This window comes from Leishmania donovani, chromosome 26 (assembly GCF_000227135.1).
Source record: "Leishmania donovani BPK282A1 complete genome, chromosome 26".
Lineage (NCBI taxonomy): Eukaryota > Euglenozoa > Kinetoplastea > Trypanosomatida > Trypanosomatidae > Leishmania > Leishmania donovani.
The window spans coordinates 319,368-342,854 of NC_018253.1; the positions used below are offsets into that span (position 1 = coordinate 319,368).

The window sequence follows — 23,487 nt, forward strand, 5'->3', positions numbered from 1 at the left end:
CATTGTGCGTTTTGCTTGCTCATCAGCGCCATCATCTCTCGTGTCCGTCTCTCACTCTCTCAGTGCTTTTCTCTGCACCCCTCCTCCATGGCCACGGCTTTGGCCTTCTCTACCTCCACCGACACGCCCTACTGGCGCGTGCGCTGGCGCATGCCCACATCGAGTTTCATCTGAGCAGTAACAACCGTGGGAGGACGCTCTAGTCTCGTATTTAGCAGAGGGCAAGAGCGAGAGCGCGAAAGGAGCCCTGAGAGGCAGTAGCTCTTCTTTGTTTTCGCCGCTGGTGCATCCACCACCACCACCATCCTTCCCCTCCCTTTCTTCTCCTGACCACGCACGTATTCAACATATCTTAAAGGCGCGTGTCGTTTCTGCACACACAAAAAAATAAAGCAACGAGGCGACTCTTCTTCATTCTACCGGAACCCCCTCCCCCTCCCACTTCTTTCCCCCCCCCTCCGCGCTCTGCTACCCCCATAGACACCAGTGCTTACCCACTTACGCAGCCACGGACGGCACGCATTCCACGTCGTTCTCTGACGTCTGGTTTCTCCTTGCACATCTTCACCGCCTCTCCTCTTTTCTATTTTGTTGGCGTGTCTCCCTTCTGAGGTGGTGCTTCGTTGCGTGCGCTCGTGTGTGTGTGTGTGTGTGCGTGTATGGATGGATGGATCAGTGTTGGGAGTGCTCTTCCTCGATCCCCTTTCCTTCTCTCCCCTCCTCTCTCTCGGCCTCATCGCTACTGTCCCTGCTCGTCTTGGTGGGTCTCTCCAGCCGTCTTCATTTTTAGACAGGCCCAAGGACGCGCATACACCCACATACCGAAATCCGTAGACGCGTATGCTGAGGAAACCCCAGAGGAAGGACCAAGCAAAGCGATACACTTGCACGCACGCGCGCACGGGCCCTTGTTGGCGCTCGAATCAGAACACATTATCCGGTGCGTGATGCTGCGTGGCTGTGTTGCGGCTTGCGGCCAGTGCCGCGAGTCTGCGAGTACTGTCTCCGGTCAATCGCTCTGGTTGCTGTCGCGGCCGTGGACACGCTCGCCGTCGCTTCCCTCGAGCACACATGCGTGTCTCGGTCTGCGGCGCACCTTGGGCACCGTTACATCATCGCGGTCCTCCTCCTGCGCCACCATGCACCACCCAACGCGTTGGGTTAGCCGCAAATCGATTGAGGAGCAGCTCCCGTCTAACATCAAAGTCGACCCCAATGCATCTGCGGCTGCGAGCAGGGACGACGAGGGGCTCGGCCGCGACGCTTTCTCCAGCGGCATCAACGGCATTTACGGTAATCGTGCCGAGTCGGCGATGCGCGGCATGCTGGGGCCGCAGGGGCAGGCAGACGCACGGGAGTCCCGCGCTGTTCCTATCCTCGGTCGGGCGTCGGTGCAAGGCACGAAGTACACGCTAGACCGATCGACTGTGTTTGAGCATTGGCGCTTTCAATGCCCCGAGCCGGTTGGCTGGCATCTGTCCAAGCTGGGCTCCACGACGTGCAAGATGGTCAACGACGTGAACGAAGCGGTGGAGTCGCTTCAGCTTCAGATCATCAAGGGCTGCAACGTGTTCGAAATCGACGGAGCCGCCTCGGAGGTACATCAGAGCATCGCCCGTGGCATTTACGAGGCCTTGCAGGCCTTTGAGCTGGACCGCAGCGGCTTTGTAATGATAGCTCGCTGCGGCCTCATCAAGCAGCCCCGCTTCCAGGACGAAATCACGCGCGTCGAGGCATCCAACACGGCGGCCGTGCGCAACCGAATCATCCCTATCTTTGAGCGCTACAAGGCCTCCTCGCTGCCATCGACATCCCTCAAATCCGGCTTCCGCATCAGCGAGCTGGATGACTCACAGCTGGCGCGGCTGAACCTGCGCCGTGTAGACCGGACGACGGCCGCTGGGCTGTCGCCGGACTGGCTGGATGCCTTCTTCACCAATGTTGCCTACAACACGCGGCTGGAGTGCATCGACGTCCTCCTGCTCGAGGGGATACACACGCTCTTCGACGGCCGACCGGACGAGCACGTCGAAGACGACATCCTCCAGCTCTTTGTGTATCTTGAGCGTCAGGTCAAGCAGGGCGTGCTGCAGTACTACGGGGTCTGCTCACCTCACCTCGCTCCTCCGGTGCCGCGCAATTATCCGGAAATGCCACCCGATGCGCTTGTGCCGGACAAGTACCGCACGCCGCCGAAGGAGCCGGCCACGATCAACCTCTATGGCCTCATGGCCCTCGCCGAGCGTGCCGGCGGCGCAGACCACCACTTCCGCTTTGTGCAGTACCCCTTCAACCTTACGCAGCACCAGGCGATCAGCAGTCCTCTGCCGTACGACGCGAATCACACCCTGGCGACGCTGTGCAAGGCACTGGGGCTCACCGCCCTCGGCTACAGCCCACTGGAGGCGCCAAACCTGATGCAGCTGCCGGAGCGCTACCACAACTTTCCCATGGAGGCGGACCTCAAGGCGCTGCGCATGAACTTCTTCACGGTGTGCGAACGCAGCGTGCTGAAGGAGATGGAGATCAAAGACACGATCGACAAGGGTCCCGACACACTGCCGCCGCTCGAGCATCTCTTCGTGGCCAGCGTCTACTTGGCGGCGCAGCGACAGTTCACAAACCTCTTCTTCTTTACAGACTGGGCAAACTATTACATGACGCCGCGCTTCCGGCGTGCCATGACGCGCTTCAAAGAGGCGTCCAGCGCGGACCTGAAGGAGTGGGCGAAGCAGTACGAACAGCTCATCAGCGACCTGCTGCGGATGCGCCAGCGCATGTTCCAGCACAAGCACGGCAAGCAGGCCGGACTTGTCAACATGGCCATTGACTATGTGAGCCCCACGCTGGCGCGGTGCCCCATGCTGAACCAGAAAGCCATTAACTTTGCCACCTACGGTTGCAATGCGCTCCTGTGCGGTTTCCACGTGTCGCGGTACTTCCACGAGGCAACAGAGCTGAACCCAGCCAAGGACGGCAACCTGCCTATTCCCGAAGAAGAGCTCCTGGCGCTGTGCAGTGCAGAGACGGTGAGCTACGCGAACGTGTCTCCGCCGCATCCGTACATGCTGGAGCCTCTCGTGGGGGAAGGAAAGATTTCGAAGCAGCCAAGTAAGGGTGCTGCGTACCTCGTCCGCATCGACCCTCAGAATCCCAAGTTCCCGGACATTCCAGAAGAGCTGCAGACCGGTGACAGCGACGGCGAAGCTCCGGTATCTGCAGACTGCGCCACAGCAGCTCGGCACAAGGATTAGGCATCCGAGAAAGCGGCGAAGGAGTAATGAGCCACTACGCCGCTCGGTGGGCGCCACGCGAACGGGGGGGGTGTAGGGAGAAAAGTGAGGGCGGAACGGCTAAGGCCCATACACGTGGGTGTGGTGACGCGTCTTCTGCTTTGCGTGCTCTTGATCACCGCTTGGCCCCCACTTCCCCTTCCAACACACACACACACACTTTCTCCGCCCATCCACCGACTCGTCTTTCGTTTCCACTATTGTGCGTAAGCTGTGTACCAAGACCGGCGTGCTGGCGTGCGGGTGCGTGTCGCTCTTACTGCATAGTAGTCGGCGGTCTTTATGGAATCACTTCGTTGTTGGCCGCTGCTGGCTGCCGTTCTTTTTTTTCTATCGTTTTTCCTCTTTACGACTTGCTTGTCGCCACTCACTCACTCGCCGATGTCTACGCTGCACAGACACCATAGCAATGCGCACTATGGCTCCCCCTCCTCTCCGTCCCCGCAAGCGCTTCTCTGCGTGTGCCCCTCAGCACCCTCACCCCTCCGCTTCCCGTTTTCCGTTTCTACTTATGTATCTCTCATCGTGGTCCGTGATGGGTAGCGGGGGGAGAGAAGCTCTATGTGTGTGTGTGTGTGTGTGTGGAAGAGAGTGAGGGAGGAGAAGGCGAACGCCGCACCCCAGTAAGGGAGGCAGAAGCGACGAGTCGTAGAGGGAAAGAGGGTCCCCGACTCGAGCGAATCAGCGTCGTCGCTGAATGCGAGCGTGAGAGAAAGTGTGTCAGCCGTCTTTCTCTTTGGGCGTGTCTGTGAACTTCTGGTTTCTCCTTCGGTTCGCCACGTGCGTGCATGGGTGGTTTCATGCTACCGTTCCGCCGGGCGATTCGAACATCTGCTGCTGGCAATCCTCTGCGGCCCCTCCTCCCCCTCCACCGGTCTACTTCGTCTATCGTGCTTGAAGGGAGACGACAAGGGAAAAAGCGCCTCTTACACACTCAACGGGAAAAGATCGCCGGCTCGGCAGCTCAAGCTCAAGCGCGCCATTCCCATCTCACCCAACGCTCCAGCCGCTTGCTCACAGAATCACAAGCACACACACACACACACACACACACACACACACACACACTCGCCGCTGTGCGTCGGACTCCGGCTCGGCCTCCCCTCCTTCCCTCTGACTCTTCCTTGCTCTGTTTCCCTCGTTACCGTTCTCACTATCGCCACTATACCGTGCTTTCGAGACTATCGTGGCTTCACCCCCCAATCCCATTCCAGCGTACGTGTGCGTGTGTGGGTGTCTTCCTCTTCTCTCACTCTGTCACCCTATCCCCACTGCGCACGAAGGACGTCGTCTTGGGCAACTCACCCTCCCTTCCCACAGCATCTTCGGGCATATTAGGCGAGGAAAAGGAGCGCCGGAGCTGTGCGCCTTGTCGTCTCCCCTCCCCACTCCTCTTTCTCTCTCTGTTGCCGTCTCTCACCCGTGTTTATTCTTCACACACACACACACACACACACTGACATGCTTCGCAGTATCGTCGTCGCGGTACTGCTCCTCAGCACCGTCTGCCTGGAGCACGTGGTGCGGGCAGGCCCGGTGTTGGAGGTGGGAGTCGATCGCGCCATCACGTTCAACCGCCAGCTGGGCGACGGGGATGAGTTGCTCTTCGGAAGCCGTGCGGTGCTGCTGCGCGGCGAGATAGTGCGGTATACGGCCGGGGCGTCTGCGTCCTACCACGGCTACACCGTGTACGTGCAGTGCTCCGAGCACCTCACGAACTTTGCTCTGCAACAGCTCGCCGCGCCCGAGCTGTCGAAGGCGGCGAAGGGTCTCGTCGTGGAGCTGTGCGACACGGACACGACGAACGAGGACGTGCTCTCGTTCTTCTTCAGCAACGCCGCCGCCAGCATCCCTGTTTATTTTCTGCCCAACGGCACGGCCTCGAAGGAGCTGTCGCGGCTGCTGTCCGTCGCGGCGCAGCGCAGTGCGACGGAGCGGGTGGTGCTGTCCGTGGCCAAGACGCGGCGGCTGAGCGAGCTGGTGGAGAACTCGACGCTGCCCAGTGCCACTATTGAGAGCCATTACGTGCACAAGCCGAAGCAGACGCGCAGTAAGGCCGCCTCCGCTGCCGCCGCACCCCAGGTCCTGGTCACTGCGCACTTTGATTCCCTTGGCGTGTCCCCTGCGAGCCGGACGAGCGGCGGCACCTCCGGCGCTGTGGTGGCGATGGAGCTGTGGCGCCGGCTGACGTCCACACCTTATGCTCGGCAGGAGTCTGTGGCTCCGTACGAGGTCACCGTGCTTCTCGGCAGCACGTCGCGCTTCAACTACGCTGGAACGACGTCGTGGCTATCGCAGCACACAGATAGGGAGCTCGATCAGTTTAGGGTGGTTCTCTGCCTCGATGAGCTGCTGCCGCCTCGTGAAACGAGCGAGAACGCGCCGGACCTTTATCTGCATGTCCAGGACGTTCTCATGAAGCGGCAGCATGGCCAGCAGGTCGTGGAGCAGGTCGAGGCAGCGGCAAAGTTGCTCGGCATTTCGCTGAAGGTCGTGTCTGCCAAGACGAACTACCAGCATTACGACCTTGAATTTGAACATGAGGCGTTTGCTAGCCGTCAGATGACCGCCATGACACTTTCTACCCACCGCGTCCACCACAACGACCAGCTTTTCCGTGATCTGCGCCGACCCCCGGCCACAGCTGCAGATGCAGCAATGCTCGCGAAGCGCGCGGACCTCGTTGAAGCCATTGTGCGCATCGTCGCCGAGGCGGCTCCGTCCGCGGAGGGAGTGACGACAGTGTGGCCTGGCGCGGCCTCGTACATTCAGGGGATGCTGCATTACGCGAGTGACTCGCAGCGCTCGCCGGTGGCGCAAAACGGTGCCGGCCTGCGGCAGTACGCCGCTACCGTAGAGCATCACATGCGTGCGCAGGCAGCAGCAGCGCAGCGGGCCGCTTTCACCTCCGCATCCTCCGTCGCGACGTACCAGGAACTGCGTACGCCCGGTATCACCCTATTCGGCCCCTACGAGGAAACAATGCAGGTCTTTATGGCCAAGTCGTATCTCTTTGAGTGTGCCGTGGCGGCCGCGGCGCTCGCGGCGCTTCTTGCCTTTCTGTACGTAGAGGTGGGGCTGACGACAGCTCTGCGCCTCTTCTCTGACTAGGCTTGTGATTAGGGTGCCTGTGCCCTCGTGTTCGGTGTCTGCATGCCCTCTACCGCGAGGTTATGCATAGCTGAGGTGCGTGCGCGGCCTTCGACCCGCTTCTCTCCGATCGGGCACCCATGCAGGAGAACACCACGGCAGACACGCACACAGGCACAGACACCTTGTCGCGTGAGGGATGGCCGAAGTGATGTGGGCGGGTTGATGACGTTGATGGTTTGTAAAGCGACGAATCTCTCTAATCGCCAACAAGGAATAGCAAAAAACAGCACAGCTATCAATCAGACAGCTACGGCAGAGAGGAGGGTGAGTAGGGCCGGAGGGAGGAGAGAAGACGTAAGCACCTCGAAGAATGCCTCCACTGCGCACCGCTCCGCCCGCCGGACGAGGTTCTGGGTGAGGGAAACCCCTTCGAGATTCGTGACCGCTCCCGTCCTCTCTCTCTCGCGTCCAACACTCCCCACTTTGCGACTGCACCTGGTGCCGTTGAAGCTCGCGCACGCTCGAGGGCAGCGAGGCACGCGCGCAGATAAAAGAGACGGAGAGGAAGAGGGGGTGGGGTGTTGTGATGTTGTGCTGTGCGCGCACCCGCTGTCACCTAAGCCTACGTGTGTGTGTTTGTCTTGGAGTCTGAGAAAGCGAGAGGCACACAGACGCGCCAGCACCGCCACACATCAGCCCTTGTCCTTGCCTTCTCTTCAAGAGTCCGAAGCGTGCCGCCTGCCCGTCCAGCATTGTGAACCTCTTAGCTGATGTCTCTCTCTCTTCGAAGGGCGAACCAAAGGCGGTAGTGTTACTGGACGCCTCGTTTATGAAAGACGCGGAAACTCGTGAGAGATGGTGGCTATGCAGACGTACTGTGCCACATCTTTGCCAGACGCGAATACACGAGTGACCGCAGAGACTTTCACATCTACTCTGCCCTCATCTTCTTTTCTTTGGCAAGTATATGTACGCGTGTTTGTGTGTCGGTGTTCCTTTCACCGCAGCCTCCCCTCTTCTCTCCTCATCTCTTCTCTCCTCACCCCACTCCGCTACCACGAAGTAACGGATATATCTCACAAGGCAACGAACCAGCACGCACGGAAAAGAGGGAGGCGGTGGGCAGACAACGTCAGCGACACGCTGTATGTGCATCTCTGTCTGCCTTCGCTCATTCGCACACTCCCTCCATTCGTTGCCACCAGCACCCGTACCACATGCAGCCCATTATACCTCCCTCCTCGTTTGTCCGCATTCTTGTTCGAAACGCATTGCCGTGAAGCCCGCATTGAGGTATTCACACACACACACACACACAATAAAGAAAAGGCGGAGTGAAGGGGAACCCCCCCCACCCCCTCCCCAGACCTGATCTAACCTGTGGCGTTGATCTCCCAGTCCACTTTTACATTGCGGCGTATTTCTCTCTCTCTTGGTCCCCTCCTGCCCTCTTCATCCCCTCCTTCCTTTTCCTCTCAGCGTGGCTCTGCACTGCGGTCATACGCCCCATCAACAGGGCCGGAGGCCTCTCTCACTATACATATAAATCTATACAAGAGTGAAAACAACGGTGCAAAAGGCGTCGTGGCACTGCTCTTACCGTTTCCGCTCTGCTCGATCCCTCCGTCCGCCTCCCCTCCTCTCCCCGCGCTGCCCTCCTCTCTTTTTCCCTCCTGTAATTCTGTCACCATTGCTCGCATCTGCGTGCGCCCTTTCTTTCCATATATTTGCTCGTTCGTGGAGTCTACGAGAGAGGGGGAGGTGAGGGGTCCAACGCCGCTTTCCAGCAGGAAGAGAGGGAGGAGGTCTTCGCCGTCACCCTTGCCTGCCTGTCCGTCGGCCCTTTTCCTCCGCTCGTTTCGCGCTCACTTAACTTCTCTACTTTTTCTGAGAGGAGCAACCACTTTCTACGCCCCACACTGTGGGCGTCTGAACACTTACACGTGCATGCACGCATACTCGCGCTCGCGAATACGCAAGACCGCCTATACCGTCTGCCTGTGCTCGTGCCCGGTGTTTTCTGTGTGCCTCCCTCGTCGTGTTTTGCTTAAACCGCCTCTTCGAACTGTGCCTCTCCCTTGCTGCCGCTGTAGAACAGGGTAGCGTCCTTCGAAAAGCGGACGCCGCGCACTGTGTGTGTGCGTGTGCAGCAATATTCGTTCTGCCCAACCCACGAAGAAGGTTATCCAAGGGAGCCGACGCGCCTTTGCATTGGACTCACGTTGCGCGGACTCGCATCCAGCGTGGGCCTGCCCCTCTCTCCGTCCCCTCTTGCTTTCTCTCGCGTTGGCCGACCTAAACCGAGCCTAGGGAACGAATCCTGAACACCACAAGAGCAACAACAGACATGTATCGCACTCTCGTGCGCTTGTCGTCCCCCACCACCGTGGGTAATGGCCGCATGACGCGCCGCCTCACTGGCTGCACGTCTCTGCTGTGCCTTGCCTCGGCGACGGTGCGAGTAGGGTCGCTGCTACAGTCACGTCGCTTTCATGGACACGGGGGCGACCGTAGCAAGCCAGTCGAGGTGGAGTTTACCCTCCCTGATGGCGAGAAGAAGGTGGTGATGGGCTACGAGGGCCAGACTCTGCTGGATGTGTGTGCCGAGCAAGGACTACCGATGGAAGGGGCATGTGGTGGCTCGTGCGCCTGCTCCACCTGCCACGTGTACTTGGAGGAGAAGGACATGGACCTCTTCCAGGAGCCTACAGACGAAGAGAACGACATGATTGACCAGGCGTTCTACCCGGAGCCAACGTCGCGTCTTGGCTGTCAGCTGAGTCTGAAGCGCGGCGTGCATGATGGGCTGAAGGTCAAGATGCCTCGCGCTACCCGCAACATGTACGTTGACGGCGCCAAAGTGGTGCCTCACTGAGAATGTGCTCACGATACGAGCGAGGAAGGCCACCACTCCCCACCAGCGGTTGTTTGTATGCACAAAGAGAGGGAGAGAAGTGCCTTCTGGCGAGTGCATGGGCAAGCACATAAATGCGTGTGCGTGGGCGCAGGCCGCGCGGCTCTTGTGCCTTCCCTCCTCCAACACACACACACACACACACACACACACACACACGCAGGCACGTGCTGTTGCTGTGCGTCGTCACAGATGCATCGTTATCTTGAACCATTTTTGGCATGAATTCACATACTTTCATTCGCCGCTCGACTCTTTCTCTTACTGAGCCCCTATCCCCGCCTCACGCACAGACACGCAAGCACAGACACACGGACTCCCTTTCTTCCGTTGTCCTTCCCTCTCCGCTATGCCCTGGTGCACAAACGACGGACACGGCTGCGTCGGCGGGGCTACCTTTACTTCGTTTGGTTCTCTGCCCGCTTGTTGCTCTTGTCGGTGTTATGCGCAGCCCGCTGTTGTGCGGATGCGGACATGTGTGTATGTGTGCGTGCTCGAAGCCTACACCTCCCTCTTCTTCTTCCTGTATTTCCTGCCGCTGCCTCGTGTGTGCGCGGCTTTCCCTCCTTGGCACATGAGTTGCGTTGGTTCGCCCTCGTTTCGACACGCTCTTGTGCGCGTACGTGTGCATGCAGTGGTGAGCGTGAGTGCGCAACACCTGAAGGTGTCTTCTATTTGTGAAGCGAAGAGGTGGCGGGGGGATAGAAACAGAGACACGCCATCGCGTTCGCATGTGCAGAGGCGCGCCACGTCGTTGCTCTTTTCTCTCCACATCGCGTGTGCTTGCTTTGCCGTGGGGTGCGAAGCCATTCAACGTTTGCAGCTGAACCGCGTCGCGGTACCGAACGCCGAAGGGAGCAAGCGGAGACCTGTGCCGGCGATGCCGATGGTGATGCATGTGCGTGCGTGCCTTACCTAGATGCGTTGCTGGCCGTGATAGCATCACTATGAATTCATGAGCACACAAAGACTGCGACCCTTCTCCCCCCCCCCTCCACCCTCCCCCGTGGGATCTCCGTGCTTGCAAGTGGCGGGGTGCTTCTATGTGCCTCTCAGCGACTCCACTCCTTCATCCGTAAAGCCGCAGGGATGCTTTGCCACGCGCCTGCGTCTACGCGTGCCCACGTGCCTGAAGAATGACCCGCGGCCATCATTATGCACGCCCCTATCCTCGCCTCCTTCCCTGTCCTCTCTTACTCGCTTGTACTCATGCACGTTGCGGACTCCTCCTAGCTGCCAGACAGCTCCTAGGCGAACCCGCAGCTCGAGGTCTTCTGTTGGTCCCCCACCCACCCACCGAGGCCGCAGGGTGTTCAGACCCCTCTCCTGTCCTCTTCTTCGTGTTGGCGCATTTTCTTTGTCCATCCTTCGTAGGCGCGCGTCTGGTGGCGGGTGTGCGGAGCTATAGCCCACTTGCTTCCCTCCCACTTTCCCCCTCTCATTGCAAGGGCACCACTGTACGCAACGTACACAAGAGTACCGGAGCGCAGATACGCATGATGGCCTCCTTCACACCACTCGACAACTTCAAGAGCCGCAGCCGTGGCGTGGTGCCGACAGGCATCGTGATCGACAAGTCCTGCCGCGTGTACGTGACGCAGATCCCGCTGGAGCGCATTGAGCGAGACGGCGCGAGTGCGATGAAGTCCGAGTTTGAGGTCTACGGCCCCCTGGAGTCGTACAAGATGTTCACCGACCGCTCCGGCCGCTTCATTGGCAGTGCCCTGTGCACTTACCGTAACCCGGCAGACGCATCCATGGCTGTCTACTGCATGGATGGCGTAGAGGTGGAAGGGTCGACGCTGCACGTGGAGCCAGCGAAGGAGCACGGCGTTGTGCTTCTCTCTTCGGGTAGCAGCGGTGGCGGCAACGGGCAGCACCGCGATCACAGCCGCGGTTTCCTACGCGACACGCAGCGGCAGTGGGGACGCGGCGGCCGCGGGGGTGCTGGCCTGCTTGGCGCTGGGCGCGGCAGCGGTTACGCGACAACCGGGACACAAGATGCGAGCAACGCGTCAGAGTTGGACCTCCGCGCAGAGGAGTTGGGACTGGCTGCCAGGGGCGGTGTCTCCCCTTCCGCAGACAATGGAAAGTGGAGCCATGACAAGTACGAAATGATGGCCGAAGGCAAGGACATGGACGAGGTTCTTGGGATCCGTCGCCCACACCACCATCGCGGCGGCGCGCGTGGTCGTGGTGGACGCGTAGGGCAGCGCTACGGCGAGCGTGTGGATGTAGCGTTCGAGAGTTACATCCGCGAGCGCGACGCCAACGACAAGAATGCGCCGCCGCCACCGTCTCCATCTTCCACGGCTGCCGCCTTGTCGTTGAGCATCCAGGCGGACGTGCAGCCGACCCCGGCGACGGAGCCAGCGGCAGAGGGGAGCGTGGCGGGGACGATGGCAGAAATGGCCTTTGGCGCCGACGAGAGCGATGCTCCTGTTATAGGAACGGAGCTGGGCGCGCTTCCGGAGGATGCCTAGAGAGCAGGTAATGCGCCGCCAACTCGCGCGCTTGCCGGTGTGCCTAAGCCGCTGGTGCGGCCGACGTCCTTGCGCGAACTAAAGAGTATCCTGTTGGCCGTGAGCTCCAAAGGAGGGGGCGCCAACTCGTTTCGGCGGATGAAGGCACTCTTATTTTGTCTGCATGAGTGCGTTTTGTTCGTGCTTGCGCGTCTCTTGGTGTGCGAGCAAGCATATGTGCGTAAACACCGGAAACTCGGGTAGGCACCGTGGCTGGCGCTGGTGGCTCGAGTGCAGCACGCGTGTACGTGTGCGCGCGTCGATCGTAGGCCTTGCGGTGAGGTGCACCGCGGACGCGCTTCATCTCTGCCTTTTAGCAGTGCATGTGCTCCAGAGAGGGGTCCCGCACCCCACCCCCACCCTCTCTTTTCAGCGGACGCAGGGCAAGAGGGTCGGCGTAGATTATCAATCCCCCGCCCCGCTCGCGGGAGCCTCTGTCACTTGTGTCGCCCCCTCCCCCGCAAGGCCAGCGCATCCGAAATCCACCTCTTCTCTCCTCTCCTCGAACCTCTTTTGGGCCCGCTTCCCACCGTGCTGGCCGGCCACCGCACGCATGCACACCGACGCCCCGCCACACGGACACCGCAACCGGGCAAAGTGACCGAATGCCGCCGCTGCTGCCGTGGCGGTGCCTTTACTCGCGAGGAGGCCCTTCCGCGTACGGCGCAGTCAGCGCTCTTAGGCGGACCTTCTCGCGCTCGCCGCTTTCGCGTGCGCGGCCGCGGTCACACAAGCGCAGATGGCAAGAGGAGAGGAGTCGCGCGGTTCCCCCCTCAAGCAAGAAGCACGTATCACCACCGAAGCCCTCTGGAAGGCAGGGCGTCTTCCATTCTCATCCTCGTGGCGGCTCACAGCTATCTTCATCCTCCTCGCCACCGTCTCCTTCACCAGCGATGGCTGTGAGTGACGTGCACGGTGCCGTCGCCCCACCCCGCACCTCATGCAGCACAGAGGAGAAGGAGAGAGGTCTTCTGCGCTACTTTAGCCGCGGTCGCTGTCTTTACGACACGGTTCCACTGCAGAGCGCGTCCTTTGCCCTCCAGCGCGCGTCTTGCACGCAGGCGCAGCGTGTCCCGCTCGTCACCCTCTTTCCTGCCCCGTCTCCATCCGAATCCGCAGCATCGCTTTCAACTTCGGCTGCAGCATGCCCCACGGCAGAGTCTCCCGGTTTCATCGGTGTTCAGCCTCCCGCGTCACGCCCGATCGGCAAGTCCGTCACAACGGCGGAAGGGCCCGTGCCCGTAGCACCGCCGAGCGCATCGTCCCCGCTGTCGCGCGACTTATCATCCAATCTTTTCTCGAGCTATGAGCTGCAAGAAAGACAGCATTCGGACTGGCTGCAGTTTCGCCTTCTCAGCGCGCGCTTCTCAAGCGCATCCGACTCGAACAAGTTCTATGGCGCGGCAGAGATGCCGCTACGGGATGTGTGCGCTGACATGGCAGAGATTTGGGACACGACGTGCACGGCGTGGGAGGAGGCCATGCGGGCCTGGAGCGGCGCCGCACGCAGCGGGTCAGCGGGCTTCTCCAGGCGCCACTCTGCCTGTTTTTTGGTTTGCTACGTGCAAACGCAGCAGAAGGTTGCTGTTGGCATGTCCGTGCAGCGCATCGCGGCGCAGGTGTGCGAGCTGGCTCGCGCCAACTACGCGTCGCAGCTGTTCCGGGTCGTTCCCATCTTCATTGGTGTGCGGGCACAGGCGATGTTGTGCATGGACGCGACTGCGTGCAGTTCACTAGCGGCGGATGTGGAGCCAACGGTCGCCGCTCGAACAACTGAAACGGTCACCTACGCAACGGGGGGCTTGTACACCTTGGCAGAGACGGTGCAGTGCATCACGCGCTTGGACCCTCACGCCTTTGATCCGCGGGGGTCTTCTGACGCCTTGCCGCATGTAGGGCCCTCGCGTGCTGCTCCAGAGTTGTTGTGCACGTTGGAGCCGCAGGTCTTCCTGTTGTCGGACAGCTGGCTGCACGTGCGCAGCGTCGCCGACCTCTACGGCGACGATTCTTTGAACAACCCCGCATCTGACAGTCGAGCGACGTCTGCAGCAGCACCTCCAGCTTCTGAGCAGGGGCGGAATCGCCACGCCCGTGGGGCGACGTCGTTTGTACCGGAGTCGACACGGCGCAACGTGCACGTTGTCCCCGCTGTGGTGGCGGATCGCCTGAGTCGGAAAGAGGAGCGCGCCATCGCCCGCTACATCTGGTGCGACATGCAGCGTCGAGTCAGTGGCCGCCGCACTGCCGAGACTCTGCAACCGTACCACCCATCCTCTCTCGTCAAGCCCCTGTGAGGATGCCTGAGAGAGTTTGCGCGTGTGCGTGCCCCGTCAGTGCTGAGCGGGTGGCGCCGCCAACGGCGGTTTGCCGCCGCGGCGCGGCACGCACCCATTGGCGGGCATAAGACCGAGTGGGAGACATCCAAGAGCACCTTGATGTATGATGGAGTCGACACGTCTGACGTGACGCCGAAACGAACGTGATTGTATTCCTCGAATGCCATCGTCCCATATCACCCTCCGCGCTCTACTCCTGACCCTCTCCACTCAGTTCACAAGCTCGTGTAGACTTGACTGCCGGCAGCGCTCCGCGTACACAGCGAGGCAGATGGAGGAAGGAAGGGAGCGCCAAGAAGGCAAAGAGCAGGCCAGTGGTGCTGCTGCTGCCGCTGTGGAACGCGGCTCTGTGGTGCGCGCGTAGGTCTACTCCGCCTGTCTCTGTACGTCTCTGTGCGTATGCGCTTCGTCTCCTCTGCTTTTCCTTGCTCTGAATCCTGCCCTGATACCCCATCCTCTCCCCTCGTCTTTCGTCTTCGCTTCCTCTGGTGCCCCCCCTCTCTCCTCCTCCTCGTCCGCTAGGACTGGCGTAGGTGTGCGCGTGCGTGCATGAATACACCTTTCGAGGTCGATCTATACAACTGCTCTCTCGCTCGCTCAACGCGCGGCAAAGGTCTCGCTCCCAGAAACGTGCACGGACACATGCTCACGAAACGACTAAGGCACCCTCCCAACCCAAAGGCCCACTCCCTCCCCCTCTCTTTCTTTCTCTCTCTGCCTGCCTCTCTCACATTCCCCATTCATGTGCCTGCGCGGGTGCGTCAGTGTCTGCGTCGCTCCACCCCTCCACCTCCTTTCCTGAGGTCTGCGTGCCACAACGTCTGAATGCATTCGCCACGTCGTGGCCATGCGCTCCCCCGCCTATTCGGAGTTCCTGCCTGCACCACCGCCAGCTCACCCTCGAGCACCTCGATAGAGCCGTCGTGCTCGGACACCCAACAGCACCATTCAAGGCCTCTGCGCCAGCACCATGTGAGCGCAGGCAAGCACGACCGCGATGAGGGGCCGCCCTCCTCCACACCTGTCGCGCTCCTCCGCCGCCAAGACTCCAGCACCGCGTCGGCCCCGCCACGGCAGAAAAATTCGCCACACGCCCTCTGGCGAGCACGAGCGCCGCGCCAGATGCCAGCGGCCGCCGCTTCCCTTCTCCCCTGCATCTCCTCAGCGTCGCCCCTGGCCCGGTCGACGTCCTCACACCTGCAGCGGCCGCTCGGCGGACCTCGCGCGGTTCCACCCCGCAGCGGCGGTGGTGCAGCTGGAGCCGCCTTACGTGGTAGCACAACCGTGCACGGCCAGAGAAACGACGACAACGCGGACGAAACAAGCAATCACTACGATGGGGAGTACGACCGACTAGTCTTCTCTCCTATCCACCCGAGCCGCGCCGGTCTTGCTGCTTCGCCCGACATTTCCACCGAGGACCGGGGCGACGGCGCGGATAGCACCGTCGCCCCGGACTCGCTAGTGTTGGAGAATTCGGAGCATCGCTACTCGGAGTCGTTCTCGCTGGGCAGCCCGAGAGACCCGCCATCGCGCGGCTTCATTACCGCCTCGCAAGCCGCCGCTGCGCTCGAGCGCCTTCCAGAGCTCTCCATCTCTCCGCGAAGGTCAGCGGCGTCTTCGGCCGTCACGGCTCCCATCTCTGCACAGGCGGCCGCTGTCTTGACTTTCTCATCGTCTTGCCGACCGTGCAGTAAAACGGCTACTCTGCCGACGGCTGATGCAGTGGCCCTGCAGCCGGATGCGTGGTGGTCGACACTGGATGGGACGCTCTCGGCCACCAGCACACTCCTCAACGATGGATCGCAGCGAATCCACCACGTCGCGAAGACACCGCCGCCCGCCTCGTTGCATCCCCTTTTAGCTCCCAGCCTGAACGACACGCTGGGTCGAGCAGACCGCGCCGCCATTGTGCTGTCCATGCGTCTTTCTCATCAAGCTAGCTCGGCGACGGGGGAGACCGTTGCGCCAGGGGTCTTCAGAGCCAAGGACGGCAGCGCTGGTTCGGGCGGGAGCAGCGCTGGCAGAAGCACGAAAAGCGAGGAAGCGACGGCAGCGGCGGTCGCCGCCCTCGCGATGCGGCTGTCGCGCGCCACTGCGGGCGGTTCGCTAGCCGGAGGCCTCAGCGGGGCTGCGAGCACGAGGCTGTCCGACGCGTCGCGCGGCAGCGTTGTACAGAACACGCTTCAGGGGCTGCGCGACGCGTTACGGCTTACTCAGTCGTCAGCGGAGGAGCTAGACATTTCTGCCCCTCATATCGCATCGCGCTGGCTGGATGCGCCAGAGGAAGGCCATGAACCACTTTCCTCCTCGGACGTGCGAAGCAAACCGGCACCAACACGAACCACTCGCGCCTCGCGTGCGCATCGGCAGGCTGCCGAGGAAGTCGCTCACCCACACGGCGCTCAAGAGGGCGGCGCCGGGGTCATCAAGAGAGGTGGCGGTACGCAGCGCGGCCGCGGCGCATCGATGCGCACCTACGTCGACGACACAGATTGTGCACCTGCGCCGGCGGCGGCGTTGCTGCCCTCAGCGCGTGCGCTCTCGCAGTCAGCTCCGCTTCTCGAGGGTGCCGCTGAGGGTCGCGTGGGTGCGGTGATGCAAGGCCTGCATCCAGCATCATTTGTCACCGACACCAGAGCTCACAATACCCGAACGTCCTCCGTGGGCTTTACGACGGACTCGAACGCCGGTGCTCGTGAAGGGGCAGGAGCGCGCACTGGCGACCAGGACGGCTGCGCGAGGGCGGCATCACATGCATTGTCTCCTCCATCGCACCCGCATGCCGTCGCCGACATTGCCGTTGTGGCCGAGTTGCCACGATCGTGTCCATGGCAGCAGGAGTGTCTCACACTGGAGACGATGAAGAGACGGTACGGAGCGCAGAGCGCTGTACACACGCGTCGACGAAGTCAGTGCAACCACAACCACCGTCGCTCCGAGGGGCCGCCCGCCGCGGATCACTCGCCACGCAGCAGCTACGCTGAGGCTCTGGCCCTCTTGGCGTCCCCAGTTGCCTCCTCTGTGCCCACCTCAGACTTCTCCGTCGCCTCGTTAACTAGCTCCATCTTCAGGCGAGAGCTTGGAGAAGGTGAGGCAGCTCGCCACATGCTTGCGACGCATCGATGGCGGCTGGCCTCGCCGCGCGAGGCGGTGAGTAGCGCTTCTGGCCATGCCGCGCAACGATCGCCATTGCGGAGCCGACGCGGCACCGGTGCCACTCAAGTCCATCTGCCATACAGCACGACGAGCAAGGAGGCGGCGGCAAAGGCGTACTGGGAAGAGCAGCTGCGGCTGTACAGCAGTCACCTCGCCACTCCGTCCACGCTGCTTAGCAATGAGTCTTTCGCAGCGGAGCAGGGCCTGATAGACGTGGATAGCCTCTTCCGGGACACACAGCGCCACACAGCCGGCGCCAGCATGAGTCTCGTGCGCTGTGCGGCGGCATCCGGCGCTGGGGCCGCCAGTTCTAGCGTCAGTGGTGCTGCAGCAACGACGAGGAAGGTGCCAGCGTCAAAGCCTGTCGCAGAGACGGCTCCCCGCCTCAACGCTCTTGATCGTGCTCTGCAAGCCCGAGCAGCGCTTCTGCGCCGGCACGTCCAGGAGAGACCGGCGTGGAAGCGGCAGCTGCACCAGGTTCGCCAGTGGTGCGACCGCACCCAGGTAATGGTGCGCTTCGACAATGGTGTCTGCGTTGAACAGATGGCCGCAGGACCGTCGCACCGAACGGTTGCGCGGCAGCACCAACGACAAAGCCAGCAGCGTGCGATGAAGGTGGGCAGCTGGACGGGTTCGATGGACGCGCAAGTGGGCTCTGGGACCTCCGGTGTGGACCTGGGCGATGACGCTGGGTGGCAGCACTTCGTCTACGCAGACGACCCCACGACAGCCCACGACGCTGTGATGAAGCAGGCAGCCGAGGAGGAGCATGAGGTGCAGCGGCAGAACGTTCTGCAGCAGTACCGGGAGAGACGACACTTGTCTTTGCTCGTGGAGTCCTCCATGGGCGGCCCCCGCGGTGGTCCGGTGGCGTCGCCTGAGCAGAGCGTTGAATCTGGCAGAGCGGCGGCACATGCAACTTGCCGGGGGTCGTTCGGCCATCACGCAGAGAGCCGCCGCGCTGCACAGAAGCTGTCCCCGCGTACCGCGGATGCCGGCAGGGAGCGCTTGAGAATCATGTCACCGCTGAACGGACTGGGCACGAAGCCGGAGCTTCTGCCGGAGCACCAGCGCAGCAGCCACCTCGCCATGTCGGCCACGGATGATCTGGCTTCCAAAGAGGCCAGCGCGACCCTCGGTCATGTGTCGCCATCATCGATCCAACAGCCGCTGGTGCCGATGCACGCAAATTTGTGCGCGCGTTTGGAGACGTGGGGCACAGACATTGCGGACGACGAGGAGGCGCTGCCATGCGGAGGCAGCACCGCCGAAGACACTACCGATCTTCCTCCAGCCGCTGCTGCTGGGGCTGCTTGTGATGGCAACGCATTGCCACCTGCGTGGCAAGGAGCATGGAGAGGCAGCCTGCCGCCTCGGAGACGCTCTACGCTCCTCTCTGATCACTCCGAGGAATCTGTTCGCAGCCGATTGGTAGCGGATGTCATGGGTGAGCCGAAGATTTCGGTGCAGGGGACGACCGAACGACGCAACTTCGCTTCCCCACTCGTCCACCTGCAGCGAACCTCGCTGAGCCAAAGCGGGCCGGCTACTTTGACGGGGGCAGAGCGTGACCTCTTGAGCTTCGTGCTGACATGTGCCAGCGGCGGCGGCGATGCTGAGCACCTTTCGGTTCTTCTTTCGCTATGCCACGGTCATGGCAGGAAAAGCACCGCCGTGGAGTGTCGCCTCCACAGCACTGCTAGCGCAGCCGGGCTTGCTGGCACACAGCTGCCGCCGGCGCTGGTCGCCTTGCGCACGATGCTGGACCAGTGGTCCCAAGCGCCCATTTGCGATGGCGCCGCTCTCGATGCTGCTGTGGCGCAGGAGAGTGCCGGCTGCGGTGCCGTGGCGACAAGGGAGCGGCATGTTTCTGCTAAGGAGCTGCCTTTCTCAGCTCCGTGTGACCTCGAAGAGGCGGTGATCATGCAAGAGGCTGCAGGTGTCCGCCGTGGCGCGGTCGCTGACGCAGGCTCCCCGAGAGTCGATCACGAGTTGGGGAAGGCAAAAGGGCCAGCGACGGCGCCGACTTCGGAGAGCACACCCCCTCCCTCATGGAACGCGTTGGTCACCGCACTGCTCAGCGGCTACAGCGCCTTGGACCTGAGCTTCCTCCGGCAGCTGCACCTGCTCTTGTGGGAGTACAAGGCGAAGGAACATGGGGGCATGCGCATCACAGCGTCAGACGCCCCGGAAGGTGTTGTAACATCAACTCTGCCGCCACCGCCGCCGCCGCCGCCGATCTCCACACCACACCGATCACAGGGAGCTCCACCTGCTGTGCTCCCGCTCGCGCTGCATCTCTCCGTCGTGCAGGAGGCGAGGATGACGGCTAGCACCAATTTGAGGAGCTCCGACAGCAGTCTCCGCATATTGTCCACTGTGGTGGTGGATGCTGCGGACTTGCTCGATGCGATTGCAGCCACGGCGCTGCTTCGCTGGCTGTGCGACGCCAGCCGCCAAAGCCCCACGAGCAGCTGGGCAGAGCTGGTAGCGCGCCTACCCGAAACGTGCGCACAGGATTGGCAGAATGCACTTGCGCGGTGTATCGAGGCCGCATCCTCAGGCGCACATTCTCATGAGAACGTCTCGGCGCGCGTCTCGTTTGTGTCAAGCGAGTCGCTGCGATCGCGCGCATCCCTCCGCGCTGGGCTGACCGCGGCCACAGCCCCCTCATCGTACGCTGGCAAGCTCGAGTCTTTTCTATGCGATACCGCATCTGCCCTTGAGAGCGCCGCGTGGCGACAGCACCGGCTTCACAGCGTGCTGCACCGCGCGAGTTTGCACGCCGAACAGGACCGAAGGACTGCGATCAGCTCTGCTGCTACTGGCGCGGCCGCCGTCGCCTCACTCGCGGTCGACAATACTTTCGGCGCCGTGTCTGCGGCCTTCCCCTGTGTGGGTGACACCCCGTACCTTCCCGGGGATGAGGCACGCGCTCGCTACCCGCTGGACATGCGCAACCTGTACTTGCTGTCTGCACTGGCAGTTGAGGACGTCGACGCGCGCATCGTACCACAGTTGCGTGAGGCGAGGGTACAGTACGCAGATGCTCTGCGAGCTGCAGCAGACGCGGCGACTTTGGTCAGCGCGCCTTTCAACCCGTCCGTGCCAAACGTGTCTTCGATGGCCTTCTCGAGGCCGACGGCTTCTCTGCCACTGGCGCTTCAGCAGCGCGTGCATCTTGATAGACTGTTCCAGATCGAGCAGCGCTTCTTCAGCTTCTTGTGGACGCTATGGAACTCGGAGCAGTCCGTTTTCGCCTTCAATCAGCACGTAGCCCCATTCAACGCCTTCACGGCGGCGGAGCAGCGCTGCTGGGGGCCACTCTACCGGAGCTCGCTGAAGGTGGCCTACTTTGTGTGTGAAGAGCTGGCCGAGAAAGGGATGGAAAATGTGTCAGCGGAGCTTCTGCCATTTGTGTCGATCGTCGCCGCCTTCGCAGGGTGCCGGGGCGGCCATCGCGAGCTCTTGTCGAAGCTGAAGACAATCATGCTCGAGCTGACGGAGCGGGCAAAGAAGGTGCAGGTGCCGCTGGAGTCTTTGTCGTGGCAGGGTAAACGGTCGCAGGTGCTTGAGGAGGCCATCGCAGCCTCCAAGGTCGCGTCTAGACGTGCGGGAGCTGTGGTCTCCTGTCTCACCACCGAGGCGGACGTCGTGAGCCTCCCGCTGGCGGAGCTGGCAACGCCCGCGCTGCGCCTTATCCATGTCCTGCCGCTTTCTCCGCCACCGCATGACTTGTGAGGAGGACGTCGAAGGTGCCGTGATGGACGAAGCGACATTTCCCAGCTGCGGGGTGCGTGTCTGGCCGGGGTGACCCAGCGTGGATGGTGGGCAGAACGCTCCCCCTCCCACCCTCCACGTCCTCTCCCTTCCCTCTTTCGAATGATGAGCGCCGTAACGCGGGCTCCCCGGCCGACTTGATGACACCGCCAACTTGTCGTTTCGTGTTGGGCCGCCCCACTGCCCACCACGCCAGTCTTTTATGTATACTAGAGCCGGCAAAGGAAGTGTGCTGCCTTTCTCTGTGCTTCGTCAGTGCCCGCGCTCCGTCTCCTCGGACGCCCCTCCTCCACCTGCCCCAACTACCCTACCCACTCACGTACTCTTGCTCTATGCATGTGCGCATGCGTGTCTTCCTCGGTTTATGGTGCTGTGCGTCAAACCGCTGTGCGTGATGCCTCCCGGCAACCCCCCTTCTCTACCCCTTTTCACCTCCCCGCCGTCGCAGGAGGGACGCGCCGGCGCACAAGCTCGCATCTCTGACCGCTGTCACCCCTTTCCATATCGTCTCCCCCTCCCTTCCTCTTGCTGCGGCTCTCTTCAGCTGTTTGTGGGCACTCGTAGCACGCCCGCCACAAGGTACGTACATCCGCAACGGGAAAGCGCGAGAGACTTGTCGGATCACGCTCCGACTCCTCCTCCCCCCTCTCTGTACAAAGGCACCACATGCGCAGCAGCTGCAGCACATCAAGGCATGCCCGCGTCTTTCAGACGTCGACTTGGCCGATAGTGACACACGTGCCGATGCCGCTTCGTCTCAGAGTGGGACAGCTGCTTGTGTGCGCCACGGCGGAGGCGAGGAGGTGCGTATCGACTACCTCATCATCATCTTCTGTGAGACCTTTCGCGGAACACCTTGTCGCAGAAAAGACGCGCCTGATGGCGGAGAGGGCTAACGCGCGTGCGGACAACGTGAGCCGTCTGCGAGCGCTCTTGCAGTCATGCCCGGCCCACGAGCGCCGGAAACTGTTTCCGAAGCCCCATCCTCACCCCCGCCGCGACGTGTGGCCGCCCGCCACACCGGTCGATCCACCGTCGCGGTACCCCAGCGCCAGCGCACGGATCAAGAAGTCAGCCGCATCGGACACGTATCGCTTCCTTAGCAGTGCAGTGATAGAGTCGGTCCAGCAGGGTGCCAGTCGTCGTGCAGCCGCTGACACACAAGACGCCACTGACGAGTGCAGTGCGAAAGGGCCGCAGGAGAAGGGTTACTATGACTCGCCATGCTGGTACAGCGCACCACCTGGGACGTGGATGGATGCTACGTACTTTATTGCCCACCAGAGCAACCGCTGGAATTCACTCTTCCATGACCTGTATTACATCCGTAACGAACCAACGGCGCCTCTGCTGCGTTGCCCAGCGTGTGTGGGGCAGCGACTACGCGACGGCGTGGCGGCACAGCCTCGGTCAGAGTCCGCCAGCTTGTCTGCGCCTTGTGCAGCCGCGGAGGTTCCGCCGGCGTCATCGTCGTCGCCGCTTTGGATGGCTCCGGCGGAGCTGCATCGGCATCTGAGTTTCATCCACGCCGGCGAGCTTTTCACGCCACACGAGCTCAAGTTGTACAACGCACAGGTGCTTCATGAGCTGCGGTACAGCTGCGGTCTTGCGCCGGCTCCCACGCCTGCTGACGGTGAAATCGGCACCGGCGTAGCGCCGGGTGTACGTAAGACGCAGCCTGCTCGCGTCATCCTCGTCGCTGACGTAGCCAACATCGAGCTCGGTTCCCCCGGTGAGCTGCTGGAGATGCTTCTCTCACCGAAGCTGCTGCGCGTCTTCTCCGACTTTCCTGTGGCTTTCTGCGCCACGCACGAGCTCTTCGTGCCCGTGATCTCGAAGACGCTCCACACCCTGTACCAGCTGGCCCGCCTTCACCCAGCGTCTACCCTGCACGTCTTCTTTGCGAACACGTCCCTAGAATCGGGCGATCTGTTGACCTCCTCATACCTGAACGATCTCCTCCTCGCAAGCCCACGCTGCGCCGTTCCACCGGTGGTGTTGCTGACGGCTGACCTGCAGCAGCAGCGGGCCTTGAAGGAGGTGCACGGGGCACCGGCGCACGGTATCGGCAATGGCGGGCACGTACGCTGGGTGAAGCCTCTCACAGCAGCGCAGCTGGTGTTTGACCTGTACGCCGCCCTCGAGAGTTCGCAGTCCCTCATGTGAGCTAGTACGGGGGCTGGAAAGCAAATGGAGAGGGGAGAGCGGGCGGAGGGTGCGGGGGGTGCGCCATCTCCGACTGCTGAACTGCGAAGACAGGTGATGAAGTCCCCCCGGTGGAGGCCAGCGCACGCATGCCACCTACTTGTCTGAGCAGCGGCACCGACTCCCGGTTCTCTTCTTCCGCCCTTGTGCGTCTCTGTATGTGAGCATCTCTCTCTTCCCGGCCA

General features: G+C 61.9%; 7 protein-coding genes across 7 annotated transcripts; all 7 read left to right on the plus strand.

The window, feature by feature from the left end:
- Window positions 1–2,150: 2,150 nt before the first annotated feature.
- On the plus strand, window positions 2,151–3,254 carry LDBPK_261010 (hypothetical protein, conserved; the record flags this gene model as incomplete). The annotated part of the gene is made up of 1 exon (XM_003861640.1): window positions 2,151–3,254. The coding sequence occupies one exon, from the start codon at window positions 2,151–2,153 to the stop codon at window positions 3,252–3,254; it is 1,104 nt and encodes a 367-aa protein (XP_003861688.1).
- Window positions 3,255–4,754: 1,500 nt separating this feature from the next.
- LDBPK_261020 (hypothetical protein, conserved) lies at window positions 4,755–6,404 on the plus strand (the record flags this gene model as incomplete). The annotated part of the gene is made up of 1 exon (XM_003861641.1): window positions 4,755–6,404. The coding sequence occupies one exon, from the start codon at window positions 4,755–4,757 to the stop codon at window positions 6,402–6,404; it is 1,650 nt and encodes a 549-aa protein (XP_003861689.1).
- A 2,329-nt stretch (window positions 6,405–8,733) lies between these two features.
- LDBPK_261030 (hypothetical protein, conserved) lies at window positions 8,734–9,261 on the plus strand (the record flags this gene model as incomplete). The annotated part of the gene is made up of 1 exon (XM_003861642.1): window positions 8,734–9,261. The coding sequence occupies one exon, from the start codon at window positions 8,734–8,736 to the stop codon at window positions 9,259–9,261; it is 528 nt and encodes a 175-aa protein (XP_003861690.1).
- A 1,535-nt stretch (window positions 9,262–10,796) lies between these two features.
- Window positions 10,797–11,783, plus strand: LDBPK_261040 (hypothetical protein, conserved; the record flags this gene model as incomplete). The annotated part of the gene is made up of 1 exon (XM_003861643.1): window positions 10,797–11,783. One exon carries the CDS (start codon window positions 10,797–10,799, stop codon window positions 11,781–11,783), a length of 987 nt encoding a protein of 328 aa, XP_003861691.1.
- Window positions 11,784–12,427: 644 nt separating this feature from the next.
- LDBPK_261050 (hypothetical protein, conserved) lies at window positions 12,428–14,116 on the plus strand (the record flags this gene model as incomplete). Its single annotated transcript, XM_003861644.1, has 1 exon — window positions 12,428–14,116. One exon carries the CDS (start codon window positions 12,428–12,430, stop codon window positions 14,114–14,116), a length of 1,689 nt encoding a protein of 562 aa, XP_003861692.1.
- Window positions 14,117–15,280: 1,164 nt separating this feature from the next.
- LDBPK_261060 (hypothetical protein, conserved) lies at window positions 15,281–21,058 on the plus strand (the record flags this gene model as incomplete). The annotated part of the gene is made up of 1 exon (XM_003861645.1): window positions 15,281–21,058. The coding sequence occupies one exon, from the start codon at window positions 15,281–15,283 to the stop codon at window positions 21,056–21,058; it is 5,778 nt and encodes a 1,925-aa protein (XP_003861693.1).
- A 918-nt stretch (window positions 21,059–21,976) lies between these two features.
- On the plus strand, window positions 21,977–23,263 carry LDBPK_261070 (hypothetical protein, conserved; the record flags this gene model as incomplete). Its single annotated transcript, XM_003861646.1, has 1 exon — window positions 21,977–23,263. The coding sequence occupies one exon, from the start codon at window positions 21,977–21,979 to the stop codon at window positions 23,261–23,263; it is 1,287 nt and encodes a 428-aa protein (XP_003861694.1).
- Between the last annotated feature and the right edge of the window lie 224 nt (window positions 23,264–23,487).